General features: G+C 50.4%; 1 protein-coding gene across 1 annotated transcript; it reads left to right on the top strand.

The window, feature by feature from the left end:
* Nucleotides 1-675: 675 nt before the first annotated feature.
* Nucleotides 676-16,938, top strand: ALLC (allantoicase; the record flags this gene model as incomplete). The annotated part of the gene is made up of 11 exons (XM_080711681.1): nucleotides 676-765; nucleotides 1,134-1,184; nucleotides 1,943-2,030; nucleotides 3,948-4,073; nucleotides 4,710-4,789; nucleotides 5,599-5,731; nucleotides 10,487-10,642; nucleotides 11,005-11,078; nucleotides 12,484-12,592; nucleotides 15,761-15,885; nucleotides 16,732-16,938. 11 exons carry the CDS (start codon nucleotides 676-678, stop codon nucleotides 16,936-16,938), a joined length of 1,239 nt encoding a protein of 412 aa, XP_080567807.1.
* Nucleotides 16,939-17,211: the final 273 nt, after the last annotated feature.

Here is a 17,211-nt window from a genome sequence, read left to right on the forward strand (position 1 = left end):
TTACCCCTGGCCCGGAGCCCCTTCTCCAGGATGATGCAGGACCCCTGACACCTGCCGGTGGCCTCCGGCATGCGGCCACCCTGCGTTTCCCTAGGTGGTCACCTGCACTGGCCTCCTGTCCCTCCCTCCTTTACCTCGAGCCCCTGTGGCCCCAGCATGGGGAGCTCTCTGATGCCGGGGCTCCGAGTGGACGCACAATCAAAGGCGGTTTGTTTAACAAGCACGCACCTAGAGCTCTCCACAGCCACACTCGCAGGGCTTCCGGGTACCAGTCGGGTCTGGGTTGGAAATACAGTTCACTCCCCCGCTGTGGGCTCGGACAAGGTTTGTTCTCTTCATCGGCAAAGGGTGGTTATCGATACCCAAAACTGCAGGGTTTTTTCTGAGGGCTAAAACGAGTTAAAATAGAACGGTTCATGGCGTTGCTCTAAACTTGTAGCAAGTGTTGGGGAATTTCTTCTTCTGCACCTCTCTGCTCTCGGGAAGGTTTTAGTCCACTTGGGGAAGGACTCTCTTACAATCCACATTTATCCGTTTATCCAACACATATATAGGAAGCCTCTGGCATGTGCCAGGCAGTGTTCTAAGCCAGGGAACAAAACCAAAGGCACAGTCCCTGCCGCCCGCCGTCGCTGCAGGGGCTGACCCGGCCTGCCTCTCCAGTCTCTAGGAAGCATGGCTGACGCTCCGAAGGAGGGAAAACTGACCAGGTTTCTGGACTTCACCCAGCTGATTGACATGGCATCTGAGTCCGTAGGAGGCAAGGTAAGCCGGCGCTCGGAGGAGCCAGTGCTTCGCAGAGCCACGCGGAGAGTCCGAGTCACACGGCAGATAAACGAATCAGAACTACCAAGAAACCCAAGGGTTTCCTTGTAGAAAAGAAGGAAGCTGGTTTATTTGATTCCCCAGTGAGCGGTCGGTGCCCTCTCATCCAGGTGGCAAAGGGGCCTAAGAAGAAGGTGTGGGCCGGGAAGGCTGAGGCCGACGTGACGTTTAACGGCACACGGCTCCACTGCATGCTAAGCCGGGGAAATTTTCTCCTTTCTCTTTACTGTATCTTGAAATGTTTCACTGGGGAATGACATAAAATGGGTTTTAATGTGCGGTTATTTCACTTTTTTCCCTTTGTCTAGGTTTTATTTGCAACAGATGATTTTTTTGCTCCTGCAGAAAACCTCATAAAGGTACTGTGCACTGGCATGCCTCGGCTGTGTGACAGCGGTCTGCTGCCACATTATCCACCCTGCCTGTGTTTGGGATTCACGGGCTGTGAATGAGCACACTAGGACCCTAGAAATGTGCAAAGCAGCACCAACTCACACGGGAACGTGCTGAGACAGGCAGGGACCTCCATCTGACGGAGGCAGCAGACCACGCGCTCCTGGGGGAAAGCACCGGGGTCCCCCAACGTCGCCCCCTCCACCAATGTGGGTTTCATAACCTGTGTCCAGAAGAAAATGGACACACATCTTGATGCTTTTGGGATTTCTTCAGATCTTTGGAAGGTTTGCAGATACTTTGCTGGTGCAGCGTCTCTAATCCCAGCATCCCCCAATCTGAAAGGTGAGGATTTGGGGGAATCTGGGATTTTTAGATTAGGGCATGTCCAATTTGTAATAGAATTCAAACAACCACCTATACTTCCCTATAATGACGCCTAACAAACACCAGGCACCTTCTCTGTGCCGCTGCTGCTGTGGGGCCTGGGAATTGATGTAACACAGTCGTACCACTGCCCAGCAGTGCTCAGTCCTGTGCACCGAGGCCCCCAAGGCCCAGGAGAGGCAAGACTTCTTCCTCGGAGGTGATATGCGCGTGGAGGACTGTCCCCGCTGCAGGGGCCGTGCGGGCCTGGCGTGGGAGCAGTGCCCTAGAGCTCCCGTCTGCTCGTCACTGTGGCCCAGACCCTCAGGTGAAGCGACCCACCTGTCCTTTATTCTAGAGTGACAGCCCGAGCTTTAAAGAACATGAATACACTGAGTTTGGGAAGTGGATGGATGGATGGGAGACCAGAAGGAAAAGGGTCCCAGGTAAGAAGGTGGAGGCTGTGCGTAGTCGGGGCTGTGGAGGGCAGGGCGGGTGGCCGGGGCGCCAGAGTGCATGGGGTCATTTTCACACGGGGCCGTGCAACGGTCTGGCACCTCGACGTCCCCACCTGAGCACCAGGCTCTGAGCAGTCAGAAAGGGATAGCCTGATCCCCGGTCACTGGGCACCACCAGGGAGAAAGGACAGAAGGAGGGAGGGAGGACTGCGCGGGGCCACGGGTGGGCAGGAAGAGCCATGCCCAGCCACGTGGTGAGAGTGCTCTGCAAGGGCCCTTACGCTGCATCCTCAGCACCCGCCCACTAAGGTGGGTGCTCTCACCCAGCCAGCCCGTCACTCAGCCCAGCCACACGGCCAGCAAGGCAGGCTGGGATCTGGAGCAAGCGCCAGCACCCTCACGGCTGCGCACAGGGCCCCCTCTGGTACCGCAGGGCAGGGCTTGCACTTATTGTGACTTGACTCGTTGGAACCAATCAAAACATGTCTTTTTTTTTTTTTTTTCGGTACTGGGGATGGAACCTGGGAGCATTGTACCTCCAAGCTGCACCCCAGCCCTATTTTTTTGTCTTTTTTAAATTTTTGAAACCATGTCTCACTGAGTTGCAGAGGGCCTCACTAAGTAGCTGAGGCTGTCCGCGAACCGTGATCCTCCTGTCTCAGCCTCCCAAATGCTGGGATTACAAGCGTGCACCACCAGGCCTGGCTAAAACCTGTCTTTTGAAGCTGAAAAATACTTTAGCCAGCATCCTAACCTCTGTGACCCAAATATGGACCACAGAAGTCAGAGGACGAACGGCTGATTTGCTCCCGGGTCGGGAGAGTTCAGCCCGTAGTAAGTCAGCTTCCAAGCAGGAGCTGGGCTGGGGTCCTCAGGCTGAGCAGCAGAGGAAGCCAGAGTCAGAGACAGGGCTGCAGCTGGGTGGGCCGGGGCCGCCCGCTCCCTGGCTGTACCCTGGGGTCCTGTGCTGCCTCTGAGCATAGCTGCCTGTCTAAGCCATGGCGTCGGGGATATATTAAATGCAAACCGTAATGGTGTCTGGAAGAGCAAACGAATTCAGGCATTAGTTTGATAAAGGGGCCGTTCTGCTGTTTCTCCAGTACCGTAGCAGCACTGGATGCCTCTAGTGTTCTGTTTTTCTATAGTGCTTGAGGCAGTACTAATAAACCCGCATATTTTAAATAGCCTGGCATGGTGGCACACCCCTGTAATCCCAGTTCCTTGGAGGCTGAGACAGGAGGACTGCGGGTTTGAGACCAGCCTCTGCAACTTAGTGAGACCCTGTTTCCGACTAAAAATGGGGCCAAGGGTTGAGGTCAGAGGTAGAACTCCCACTGGGTTCAATCCCCAGTACCCCTCCCTATGCCCCAGCCTGAATATTTTAAGAGTAAAACCTGAACATTTAATGGATTTATACCTGGCAGCAAATAGCCCAGAACTACGCAGCGTCATCCCGACTTCACGCCCTTGAAGGTGCTGGCCCACGCAGGCAGGGTGTGAGGGCGTCCAGACAGTAGTGTGCCTGGTGGGTCAGGAGGGCCAGGCTGGCTGGCTGGAGGGCTCTGTGTCACCACAGTCACACAGACGCTTCTGGGAGCGAATGTTATCCCAGACCTAGAGCAGAAGCACGGGCTTCTGGGGGTGGAGTAATGAGCAGGGCAGCCGGCAGGGCGGCCAGCGGGAATCTGAACGGGGCCTTGGAGCCCAGGCCTGTGTGTCGCCCGTGTGACCGGGCGTTAGGGCTCCCGTGGAGGGGCTGCGTGCAGCCTCGCCGTGCGAGGCCTTGTCAGGCTCGCTGGGAAGTGGGCAGCACGCGTGTCCAGAGGCCACTTCCATCTTCGTCCTGCTAACCTTACTCTCCCCCGCTGCTGGGCCTCACCCGGGCGCTCTGGTCTGTGCCCGCAGGTCACGACTGGTGTGTCATCAGGCTGGGGATTCATGGAGTCATCCGGGGCTTCGACGTGGACATCTCTTACTTCTCAGGAAACCACGCCCCTCGAATGTCGATCCAGGCAGCGAACCTGGAGGAAGGTGTGCTAGGAGGGGCTGCCCAGGACGAGGGCTGTGGTTGGACAAGCTGAGGTCTCACTATGTTGCTGAGGCTGGCCTCGAACCTGTCAGTCTCCTGTCTCAGCTTCCCAAGTACAGGGATTATAGGTACGCATCCTGGCACTTTGCCTGGTCTTGGAAATCGTATGTACTATTTTGCGAAGCAGATGTGGTGTCCAGTGTATCATCCTGCTTTTCAAAATTACTGTTAATGTGTTAAATATCGAGGAACTTCAACCGGTGAGCTCAAGACTCGGCGTATCTGATACCGTGATCTGAGCAGTGACGTCTTCAGTGCTAGCTGGCAAAATTACATCATCACGGGCGGCACGAGGCAGTATATTGTCTTTGATTTTGAACCCTAACTTTATTTATTTTTTATTTATTTATTCTTTTGGTGGTACTGGGGTTCCTGGAAGCCCTTCTACACCCGGGCTACACTCCCAGACCTATTTTATATTTTTTTATTTAGAAACAGGGTCTCTTAAGCCGGCGAGGCTGGCTCTGAACCAGCGTGATCCTCCTGTCTCCACCTCCCAAGCGCGGGGGATTACAAGCGTGTGCCACCACGCCCGGCTGAACCCTAACTTTAATCCTGCCCGGTTACTCTGAATTCAGATAAACTGCCAGAGATCCCACCAAGAGGAATCAGGACGGGTGCCGCAGCCACACCCGAAGAGTTCGGGGCTATTGCTCAGGTATGCAGGTCTGACGGCGCACCGCACCGAGCCGAGCCTGCAGGCCCGCTGTGCGAGGCAGGTCTTTGGGCCCCTGGGCCGTGGCACCCCTCTCCCCTCCCACTCTCCTGGCTGGCCTTGCTGGCTCCTCCGTGGTTCACTAGAGGGAACGGTGGCCCGTGCGCCTGGCCGGTGCTGCTCGAAGGGTCTAGGGCAGCGTCTGCACACTGCTGCGGGTCCCGACGAGGCACAGACAGAAACACACAGGGCGCTGGCCTGCACAGGAGCTTGTGTGTCTGGTGAACGTAATCAAACACTCAGGGTTTGTGTTTCAGTGCATGCTTGTTTTTTTAAACGACTTATTTGTCGTGTAGTTCACTTGTGTTGTGCTTTGCAGAAGTGTTGATCCATCACAGAAGGGCAGAGGAATGATAAAGGGGCCTCGGGTCTGAGCGGGACCCCTGCCCGCTGGCCCAGACCTGGCGGTCCATGGGAGTGGCCCTGTCAGTGGGGCTTTATTCGAAGGCCCACGCCACCCTGGTCTCCTCTACGGATCGAGAGGACATTTAGAGGGGTCTGAGATCTTCATTCGCAACCCCCACCACCCTCACTGACTGGCTATTTTGATCAGTGTGGGAAGAAAAAATTTCCCAAATAGTTTTTTATTTTATTTTAAGCCTGGGCTGGATTTTTATTAGCATCTTTATCCAATTGGGCACCATTGCTTTTTATCTCAAAGTATCTCTGCCCTTGGAGCCCCACGAGACGTGCAGACGAGGGAATTCCTTGCTCCTAAGAGCCATTGCTAACCTGCTTGTATTTACTGCTAGCTAAAGTCCGATGACTGGAGTCACCTGGTCCCCATGACGGAGCTTAAGCCCGGAAACCCAGATTCCAGCCACAACTATTTTCTTGTCAATTCGCAGCAGAGATGGACTCATATAAGACTCAACATCTTCCCGGGTGAGTGAGTCGTGCCCACACGCTCCTCTCGGCCTCTTTGTTTGATGTCGGCACATTTGCAATGATGATACGGGTCACTCTTTCTTCGTAACTGACCTCTCTTCGTGTTTTAGGACTATATAACGTGTCCTTTTAGTGTTCCAGAAAATGAATGAATTAATTTATTTATTGAGCCACTGGGGATGGAGCCCAGGGACAGTCTACCTCCGAGCTACACCCCTTGCCCTATTTTGTTTTTATTTGGAAACAGGGTCTCACTAGGTTGATGCAAGTCTCACAACTTGCTGAGGCTGTCCTTAGACCTTTGATCCTCCAGTCTCAGCCTCCCAAGTACAGGATTACAAGCATGCCCCACCATCCCTGGCAGGAAATTATTTTAATCTGCTCATTGACAGGTAGTTAATGAAAAATGGTCAGGTGAATTAGGACGTGGTGGCAGTAGAGTGTTCCGGATGAGACGCCTCCTGGTGATTTCCTTTTCACAGGTGTATCACATTAGCCGTTGAAGTGGTTTGTGCAGAAGACTCTTTTTCATGGCAGCTTTATTGTGATGTTATTACTTTAACGTGCAATTCATCCTTTGGAAGTGTATCTCTGAGGGAGGGTGTTCCGCTCAGCATTCTTGCAGCTACAATATAAAAGACAGACCACATAAGTTAGAGGAAAGAAGATTTGATTTCTCTTTTTTTTTGTGGTACTGAGGATAGAACACAGGGGCTTTTCTACCTCTGGGCTCTACTCCCAGACCTATTTTATATTTTAATTGGGAACAGAGCCTCACTAAGTAGCTGAGGCTGGCTCCAAACCTGTTCAGTCCTCCTGTTTTAGCCTCCCCAGTGCTGGATTACAAGCGTGCGCCACCATGCCTGGCAGAAAATTTAATTTTTTACTGTTTCCGGTTCAGTTCATATGGGGCTGGGGACTGTGGATCTCAGGGCATGGCGGTGGGAGGTGGAGGAGGAGGAGCTCCTCATGTCATGGAGGCTGGAAGGCAGAGAGAGAACGCGGGGAGAAGGGGCCATGTGTAATTCCAAGACCTCATCCCTAGGGATCCATCTTTGTCCAGCAACGCCCTACTGGCCTGAGTCACCACTGAGATAAGTCCATTGCGATGGATTTGTCCACTTCTGGGATTATAACCCTCAGGACTCATCACATCAGCTCCAAGCAGGAATAAATGAGCTCTTTAAGAAACATTTAAGATCTCACTGTACCAGAGGGGCATGGATACGCAGTCAGCACTTCAGTCAACTTCAGAGCACTGGGGCACTTCAGAAGGAAGCCCTGCGCCCGTCAGCTAGCACCTCCACCTCCCTGTCCCTAGGCAACCGCCAGTCCGCTTCCTGTCTCGACAGCTTTGACGAGCTTGAACATTTCCTGTAAACACAGTTATCTTCTGCTGGCCTTTTGTCTCTGGCTCTTTTTTTTCACTCAGCATAATGTCTTCGAGATTCATCTTTATTCTAACACATATCGTGCCCTGCTCCCTTTTCTTTTTGCAGATATTGTCTGTCATGTAAGTGTACATCTCGTCCACCCTTCCTCAGCTGACAGACATTTGTTTCTACCTGTTGGCTCTGTTGGACAGTGCGGCTGTACGCACAGGGCTTTGTGTGGATGTTTCCATTGTCTTGAGTATATACCCAATTTCGGTGTTTTTGGGTAATAGAGTAACTCTGTATTTAGTTGAGAAACTGCTTGACTTTTCCAGAATGGGGGTACTCCTAGCGTTCCCGGTAGCCGGGCATGAGGGTTCTGCGCTTGTAATCTGTAGAAGTACAGATTAACCTGTAGATTAACTTGGGGAACATTGTCACCTTATGATCCTGAGCCTCCCAATCCATGCACACGGGGCGTTTTCCCACTTAGTTAAGGACGCCTTCATTTCAACAATGAAACAGAGTACAAGTTCTGCACTTCTTTTCCTAATTTGACCCGATGAACCCCTTTGTGAGTATCAGTGGTTTTTAAGTAGAGTATTTAGGGTTTTCTGCATACAAGGTGTGACTAGAGATCACTTTGTTTTCCAACTCTGCCGATCAGGGAAGATTTTTTAACGCTCCCAGTCTCTCTCTGGGTCCCTCTCTCTCCCTGCCCCCACCCTCACTCACTGCCCTGGCTAGAATTTCTAGTGGTGTTGAACAGATGCAGTAAGAACTAAAGTCCACGCATTTTCTCTAACCTCCGGGCTAAGGCATTCCCTTTGCTTTTTGCAGTACAGGTGACTGAACCCGGGGCATTCTACCTCCGTGCTACACCCCCTGCCCTATTTTTATTCATTATTTTGAGACAGGGTCTCACTGAGTTGCAGAGGGCCTCACTAAGTAGTTGAGGCTGTCTGCGAACCACGATCCTCCCGTCTCCGCCTCCAGAATGCTGGGATTACAAGCGTGCGCCACCACACTTGGCTGTCTTTTGTCTTTTATACTGCGGGTGTGGTGCATCCCCACAACATGGCAGACTTTCTGTGTCGCTGCCTTGGCTGTACGCCCCAAGGTCCAGTTCGGAGACTTGAGGTGTTTTCCCCCCTCTAACCATCACCGCTCTCACTGGGGAGCCGGTCACCAGAGCTCCTCCCACTCTCATGCTTGAGCCTCCTTGCAGACACCGTGCACCTGCTTGTCATGCTCCTACGGGAGACACCAGCACGGAAGGATCTGAACAGGCATCCGCTGGAACTGACCTGCACAGTGTGCCCAGGTGGAGCCAGGGACCGAGCGTTTCCCGGTCAAGGGAGGCCGTGCGAGCCTGCCGTCCTGAGCCAGGGCCGTGCAGGTTGTCGGCGGTGTGCGCCCAGCACGCGGCTAGCCTCGGGGAGGAGAGCGGAAGCCCAGGAGCTGTGATCTGCTGCTGCTGCACTGACAAGAGCTCGTGCCTTTATGAAAATGGACAAGTCATGAAGATAGTGCAAAAATAGCGAGAATAGTGTAACAAAAGTATTCGGGCAGAGTCATAAGAAATTTCTGATGGAAAATTTTGATTTACCCAAATAGCCAGTTCCTATGCACTTTATGCAGGGTTTAGAGCTGAGGGGTCTCGGGAAGTGTCCCAGCAGAAGCCCGCTGTGCGGGGCTGGACCTGGAGGGTCCCCGAGCACACCGAGCCTTCCTCTGTCCTCTGTTGATGGTCATCGTGCTCGGCGGTGGCAGTCGGGCACGCGGCATGCGTTTTTCTCCTTCCCGCCTCTCGGCGGCATCCTCAACTGCTCCAGGAGGATTCCACCTGGTACCCAAGTGTGAAAGGGGCAGGAGGTGGAAGGCAGCCAGAAGATGTCACCAGACACATGTGTCAGGCGGCTGTTTAAACGAGATGCCCCGGAGGACGCAGAGCGTCTTTTGGGATTCCTTCATAGTTTTGATTAAATGCGGGACTAGATATTAACTCTGCCAAGAAGAATCTTGGTTTTTCGATATAAAGTTGGCTTTGGATTCCACATATAAATATCTTCCGTACCATTAAGCGAATTATAAAGTCCAATGAATCAAAAGCAGCAGCATCGCTCTTGGAGACCAGCTCCAGCTAAATCGCGCCCGTGGCGTGTTTCTAGGTTTTGTGCCAGTGGAGTCTGACTTGATGGTTGTTAGTAGCAAGACTCCCTCCGCTGTTCTACCAGAATTTTCCAGACCAGTCGGTTTCAGCAATTTTTAAATGTAAAGGCATACGGGCCTTTGTTTTAGAATACTTTAAGTAATTTTGAGCTTCTATTTATTAATTTTTTTGGTGGTCCTGGGGTTCCTGGAAGCCCTTCTACCTCTGGGCTACACTCCCAGACCTATTTTTATATTTTTATTTGGAGACAGGGTCTCTTAAGCCAGTGAGGCTGGCTCGGAACCTGCGCAATCCTCCTGTCTCTGCCTCCCAAACGTGGGGATTACAAGCGTGCGCCACCGTGCCTGGCGTCAGCTTCTATTTAAGAACATGTGGCCCCACCTTCTAGGAAGTAATACTCCAACTAATGAAAACGCCGTTTGTTAGAACCGGGCCCGCGGAGTCGTTCCCGGCAGCGATTTGCTGCTCTGTAGACCTCGCTTCAGGCCGCTGCAGTTCTCAGCAGCTACCTGAAAACGATCAGCTACGTGGAAACGATCTTTTGCCGTCTCCACTGCACGGGCGCTGAGTACAGCACTGTAAAACTGAACACAAAGATTCTCACAGAGTCTTCGTGGGAGGTCGCGATACTCGTTTCTGGCACCAAGCGTTTGGTCTCTGCTGAATTTTCCAGTTGAGCTTTGACCTTCCTGGAGGTGTTCTTTCAGTCAGAAGATGCAGGTACTTGGGAGATGCCAGGACCTGCTCCAGGTTGGGACGACACAGAAGCGAACCAGCCCGGCAACTGGTCTGGCCCTCAGGGATTCTATATTCTGAGTCTGGGAGACAGATATTAATGGGGTCTTAAACAAACAAACAACAAAACAAAGCAAAAAAAGCTAACTTCAGACTGATTAGCGCTATGAGGTAGATGAGTAGGCAAATACGATAAAACTTACCGGTGAAGTCAAGCCGGGGATGGCGGATAGGGGAGGAGAGACGGAAGGCCTTTCTGGTGCCCAGAACTTAAGTCAAGTCCAGGTGGCCTCCTGGAGAGCTGGGAAAGTTGTTCTGATTCAAGGTAATAGCAAGTGCAAGGGCCCTGGGGCAGTGGGCGGCTGCACTTAGGGCACAGACAGGGGCAGAGGATGAGACTGGAGGATCCCGCAGGTCACAGAGATGGGCAGCCACATCTTCAAATAATAATGAGGCGCCTTTCTTTTTCAGATGGTGGAATTGCACGTCTCAGGGTGTATGGTACTGGACAGAAAGACTGGACGGCGGTTGATTCCAAGGACCCTGTTGACCTGGCGGCCGTCGCTTTTGGGGGCGTCTGTGTGGGGTTTAGCAATGCACATTTTGGGCACCCCAACAATGTGATAGGTGAGAGGGTATTCCACGATCTGGCTTTCAGAAAGAAGAGTGGGCACCAGCATTAAGTTCCCGCTGTGGTAGAATGCTGTACAGGGAAGGGCGCCTGCAAAGCATGGGTCGAGAAGTTTGATCTTGCAGGTGTACCATGCGATGTTTTTGTCACGATATTAAGAACGGTCCTTCCTAGTTTGGGCCTCCATAGCTGCTCTGAGAGGAAAGGCAACGTTTATCAATTCTGTGGTTGTGAATGCCCTGAAACTTAACTTTAATGAAAAGAATCTGGGAGCCATAATTTAATGACATCAGGCATTCACTCTCACACTTGAAATTGAATCATGGGATGCATCATTAACCTGATTTATTTCCTGTAGGGGTTGGCAGGGCCAAGTCCATGGCAGATGGCTGGGAAACCGCAAGAAGGCCGGACAGGCCCCCAGTGCTAGAAGTAAGACACTAAAGCAACTGTGGCTTCAGGTTTTTCTAAAAAGCACGTAACTTTCCTTTTACTTTCTTTAAAAGGAAAGGAACTTTTTTCCTTTTACATGAAGGGAAATGTTTTTTTTTTGGGGGGGGTACTGGGGATTAAACCCAGGGGCATTCTACCTCTGAGCTACAGGTCTCACTAAGTTGCTGAGCCTCGTCATGTTGTCGAGGCTGGCCTTAAACCTGCGTTCTTCCTGTCTCAGCAACTATCGGGATTACAGGTGTGCGGCGCCGCGCCTGGGTTACAACACCTTGAGCTGTGTCGTGAATGCTTACCGCTATTCTTCACTCTAAGTGCCCCTCCTACTCTTGGTACAGCGCTACTCTCAGTGCGCGGGAGGCCAGGCATGCTGGCCAGGCCAACTCTCCAGTGCATTTAAAACACCCTGTTTCTTCAACAAAGAAACTAAGGGATATGCCGCTTCGTGATACAAAAGCTCTGAGCAAATTTGCTGGAGAAATGGAGGAAGAAAAGACACCTTAACCATGCTTAATATCTGTGTGTCTTGGAATGCAGACTGGTAAGGGACAGCAGAGCTGACCCGGCTGTTTGACCCAGTCAACATCTATCTTGAGATAAAGAGCCCAAATGGAAGCAAAGCAAAACCAATGTCGAGCTCGCAAATCCCCTGAAGACTCAGGAACCCCCTCCCTCCTCCCTGCCTCCTGTGGTGGCTCTTCTTGTAACCAGTGCTTCCAGCAGTAAATGGATGAACTGGCCTCCTGGGAAAGTAAGGTTCAGAGGCAGCTCATGTACCAGAATCCATGGTGCTGATCAGAAAAGTGTCTCCTTGAGAAGTCAAAACAGACCGATTGGTAGGCCTGTGAGGCAGGCTAGATTAAGATACTTTTTTTTTCCCTTTTGGTACTGAGGATCGAACCTAGAGGCATTTTACCACTGAGCTGTACCCTGAGCCCTATTTTATTTTTAAGACAGGGTCACCGGGCGTGGTGGGGCACGCTTGTAATCCCCGTGCTTGGGAGGCAGAGACAGGAGGATCGCACTGGCTCGGAGCCAGCCTCGCTGGTTTAAGAGAACCTATTCCCAAATTAAAAAAAAAAAAAAAAAAAAGATTTTCTGCTGGGATCTCTTATTGCCATTGACAGCCATATCAGAAGCTCACAGAAATGAGCTCTCTCTCGAATTGGTGGGAGGTATTTGAGCGGCGTTAGCAAAGCAGAAGTTTATGGGCGGCGTCGCGTGCATGCCGGGCAAGGGAAGCGCTCTGTTTTTAGTAAGAAATAAAGAGAAAAACACGTAAGCATAAAATGTCAACATTTTTCACCAGCTGGATTTCAGGATGGGCCTCTGGAATGACTCCAAATTAGCTTACTTTTCTTTCTTTCTCTCTAATCCTGACTTCTAGAATGATGAGAAAGGTGTCTTACTGGTTCCGGGCTGCGAATGGTCAGTCTTCCGTTTGGCACATCCTGGGGTAATAACTCAAATTGAAGTTGACACAAAATATTTTAAAGGTAAATGCCAAGCCGCCGGGAAGCGCTCTGTAACTGGCTGCTGTCTTTACAGGTCACGTGTCCCACAGAAGGGCTCCTGGTGTGGCTCTGTGCCTTTTGGAGCTATACAAGTTCGAGTGTCACTTTTACTCCAAGCTCTAGTGCCTCCTCTAGGTCAGAGCTGGACTGGAGGCCTCTGACGGCCACCTGGGGTTCCAGGGTGCAGCGAGGCTGTGGACGCGGGGATGAGGCCTCTTGCTACGGGGCTCAGTCCTGTCTGATCATGGCATGAGCGTTTCTCTTGAGCACCAGGGGCATTCTACCCCCCATCTATACCCCGTGCCCTATTTTTTATTCTTTATTTTGAAACAAGGTCTCACTGAGTTGCAAAGGCCCTCACTAAGTAGCAGAGGCTGTCCGAAAATTACGATCCTCCTGTCTCAGCCTCCCAAAAGCTGGGATTACAAGTGTGCGCCCACCACGCCCGGCTCGAGAATTGACTTTTAAAACCTCTTTGTGAGTCTAAGGATTGGACAAGCATTGCATGTGTTTGACCACTGAGCTCCCCTACTCCAGCCCCAGGCTTGACTTTTAAGGCACTGGTATTTATTTATTTATTTATTTATTTATTTATTTATTTTTAGGTACTGGGGTTCCTGGAAGCCCTTCTACCTCTGGGCTACACTCCCAGACCTATTTTTATATTTTTATTTGGAAACAGGGTCTCTTAAGCCAGCGTGGCTGGCTTCGAACCAGCGCGATCCTCCTGTCTCCGCCTCCCAAGCGCGGGGATTACAAGCGTGCACCACCACACCTGGCGGTCTCTCTCTTTTTAAATTCTACCCCTCCAATAGTAAGAAAAACTTGGATAAGCAAACTAGATGTTTTATATTTACTTTTATTTTGTATTTATTTATTTTTTTTGCAGTACTGGGGATTGATCCCAGGGGCATTTTTCCTTCAAGCTCCACCCCCAGCCCTATTTTTTATTCTTTAGTTTTGAAATAGGGTCTCGCTAAGTTGCAGAGGGCCTCACTAAATAGCTGCGAACCCGGATCCTCCCGTCTCAGCCTCTCAGGTACTGGGATCACAGGTATGAACCACTGTGCTTCGCTATCTTTACTTTCTTATGAAATAGACGCATTGGTCATTGTATTAAAAAGGTTCCACAGAGGTTACTGTACTTCTGGAACTGTGAGGTGACATTTTGTGAGTACTGGATTGGGCATTTTGTGATTTCTGAGCTCTCTCTCTAATGAATGGTGGCTGTTTGCATTCATATTTTGGAGGGCTGAGTTTTAAATGTCTTATGACTCATTATAATTTTACTCCATTGTTAGCTACTGGGCACAATAGACTTAGGAAACCAGTCTGTCTTCCACATTAGTGGGTGTGTGTGCTGATTAGCTTAAAACATCTGGCTAGCCAGGCCTGGTGGCACATGCCAATAATCCTAGTGCTTGGGAGGCTGAGACAGGAGCAGCACAGGTTCTAGACCAGCCTCAGCAACTTAGGGAGACTCTGTTTAAAAACTAAACAATATAACACCAGGCGTGGGGGCGCACACTTGTAATCCCCGCGCTTGGGAGGCGGAGACAGGAGGATCGCGCAGGTTCTAAGTCAGCCGCGCTGGCTTAAGAGATCCTGTTTCCAAATATAAAAAATAGGTGTCTGGGGGTGTAACCCGGAGGTAGCAGGGTTTCCAGGAACCCCAGTACCACAAAAAAGAACAAAAGAAACATAAAAAAGGCTGGGGTGTAGCTTGGAGGTAAAACGCCAGTAGGTTCAATCTCTAGCACCAAAAAAAAAAAAAAAGTTGTATAATTCCTGGGTACTTTGTCGTATTTTCGAAAGACTGGGCTTCAGACCCCGTTACCTGGTCTTTGTTTCATCTCCAGTGTGGCTGAGGAGATCATTCTAGCTCTGCCATATGCTTTGGTTTGCACTTTGAGCAGTATTTTTATTTTTATTTATTTATTTATTTTTTGCGGTACTGGGGATTGAACCCAGGGGTTACTTTCGAACTCAACCCTTGCCCTATTTTTTATTCTTTATTTCTGAAACAAGGTCTCACTAAGTTGTAGAGGACCTCACTAAGTAGCTGAGGCTGGCCTCAAACCTGCAATTCTTCTGTTTCAGCCTCTGAAATACTGGGATTACAAGTGTGCGCCACCATACCTGGCTCAGCAGTATCTTTAATTTACAGTTCTCAATATGAAGGGCTCAGCATCACTTGCTTACTTTATTTTTTAGCAGAATTTCTTTATTTTTTTTATAATTTATTTGGAAACAGGGTCTCACTAAGTTGCTGAGGCTGGCTTTGAACCTGTGCGATCCTCCTGTCTCAGCCTCCCAAGCACGGGGATTACAGGCGTGCGGCACCACCCTGGCCTTTCTTTGGCAGGATTTTTTATTTATGATTGTGTATCCTTCCCTCCCCTTGCATTATAATCTAAGCTGAATGATCTATTGCCAACGGGCATCAATTCTCCACATCAAAGCGTGAGAGGGAAAAACATCAGAGATCCTCTCTGATAGAAGACACACGGGGCAATCTGTCTGCTTCTGTTCCCCAGAAATAAAATAACTAGCAGGGTGTTTGGGAACAGGACTTGCTTACTTTTACGAAGGACACTCTAGTTAAAAACCAGGGAACTGCCAGCAAATCCAGTTCAACAGTCCCCCAAAACAGGTCTCAGACATGCCACTGCTGACCTCTCATGCCACCCCTGGGGCACTGTGACAGTCACAGAAACGAGGACGCGTGCCTGTGGATGTGCTACGGGAGTTCTTATTTTTGTTGGCATGTTACCAAATATGACAAGGAAAGTGCTTCCCAGCTCCATAATTTTAGATGTCCCGCAAACGGTATGCAGAAATTTCAGTCTGCATTGTAGGAGGTTTACTGGATGTAGTCAACAACTTTCTAAGCAAGAATGCTATGCATTTAGACTCAGAAGTGCCAGTCCGCCGACACGCGGCAGGCTGCCGTGACTCCTGGGGAGAGCACATACTGTATTGCAAGAGGCGATCCAACTCCATCACAAAGCTCATATCTACGCTTTTGCCTGGAAAAAAGAATGACTTGTTCTTTGCCTGGTTTTTGATCTCATACAAGCCTGACGTCCTCTAAGCCCACCTATGCCGAGGCTACGTGCAGGGCAGAAAGTCTCTGTCTCGCTCCAACAGGCAATTCTCCTGACAGCTGCAAAGTGGACGGCTGCATCCTGACGACTCAGGAGGAAGAAGAGATGGTCAGGCAAAAGTGGGTCCTTCCGGCCCAGAAGTGGAAACCATTGCTTCCCATCAGCAAGGTTTGTGGGGGTGGGCTGGGGGGGCAGCCGTCAATCAGCCCTGTCCCCCCCCCCCCCCGATTTGTCTTGGCAGGATTAGGATACAACTTCAAATGAGCTTTAGAAAAATTATATCTGCCTGCTGTGGCAGTGCATGCTTGCCATCCCAGTACTTGGGGGGCAGAGACAGGAGGATCTGGCTTCACGGCCAGCCTCAGGTACTTAGTAAGACCCTCTGCAACTTAGTGAGACCCTGTTTCAAAATAGAGAGAATAAAAAATACGTCTGGGGGTGTAGTTCAGAGGTAGAATGCCCCTGGGTTCCAGTTCCAGGTTCTATCTCCAGTACTGCAAAAAAAAAAAAAAAAAAAAAGTCAGGCTGGAGTGTAGCTCAGAGTTAGGAGACCCCTGAGTTTAAGCCCCAGTACCAAAACATATATATATATATATATATATATATATATGTATATGTATATATGTGTATGTGTGTGTGTGTATATATATATATATATATATATACTAATTTTTAACTATATATGCACTTATATAAGAAGATGACAGGTTTTGCATTTCTAACAACTAAATTTTGTTAAAACAAAAATTCATTATGTAATATGAATACAGAAATGGCAACCCATTTCTGAAGGGTTTCTGCATGGGCCTAGGAGGGGCAGCTGGCACACTTAAAGCCACGATGGCCTGGGTATCTTTCCCTCTTGGCCGATTCCTGTAGTTAGCCAAATTATCATCACTGTGTAACTTTTGTTTCAAAAGCCCAGACTTAAGTCCCAGCTGAAAGGCGGGGCTGGGCGGCAGTCCCTGGGCTGCACCCCCCCCCACACGGGACCCCGCTCTGCCTTTCTTTCAGCTATCTCCCAACCAGAACCACTCCTTCACCAGCCTAACCACGGAGCTCCAAGATGTCATCACCCACGCGCGGCTCACCATCATCCCCGACGGGGGCGTGAGCCGCCTCCGGCTCAAGGGCTTTCCCAGCAGCATCTGCCTGCTTCGGCCCCGGGAGAAGCCCGGGTTGAGGTTCTCAGTTAACTCGGGCTTCAGGGCGAACCTTTAATCACCCGCAAACACTCGTGTCTGCAGAGCTGTGGTTTAATAAAGTGGTCACTGCACAGACTGGCTTGTCTCCCGGCTCCTTAAAGTGTTTGGGAGGTTCATGGTATGGCCTCTTAAATTACTTTAAAAATTAGCCGGGCGTGGTGGCGCAGACTTGTAATCCCCGCGCTTGGGAGGCGGAGACAGGAGGATCGCGCTAGTTCTGAGCCAGCCACGCTGGCTTAAGAGACCCTGTTTCCAAATAAAAAAGTTAAAAAATAGGTCTGGGAATGTA

The sequence above is a fragment of the Muscardinus avellanarius genome (genome assembly GCF_963383645.1).
Source record: "Muscardinus avellanarius genome assembly, chromosome: 15".
Lineage (NCBI taxonomy): Eukaryota > Metazoa > Chordata > Mammalia > Rodentia > Gliridae > Muscardinus > Muscardinus avellanarius.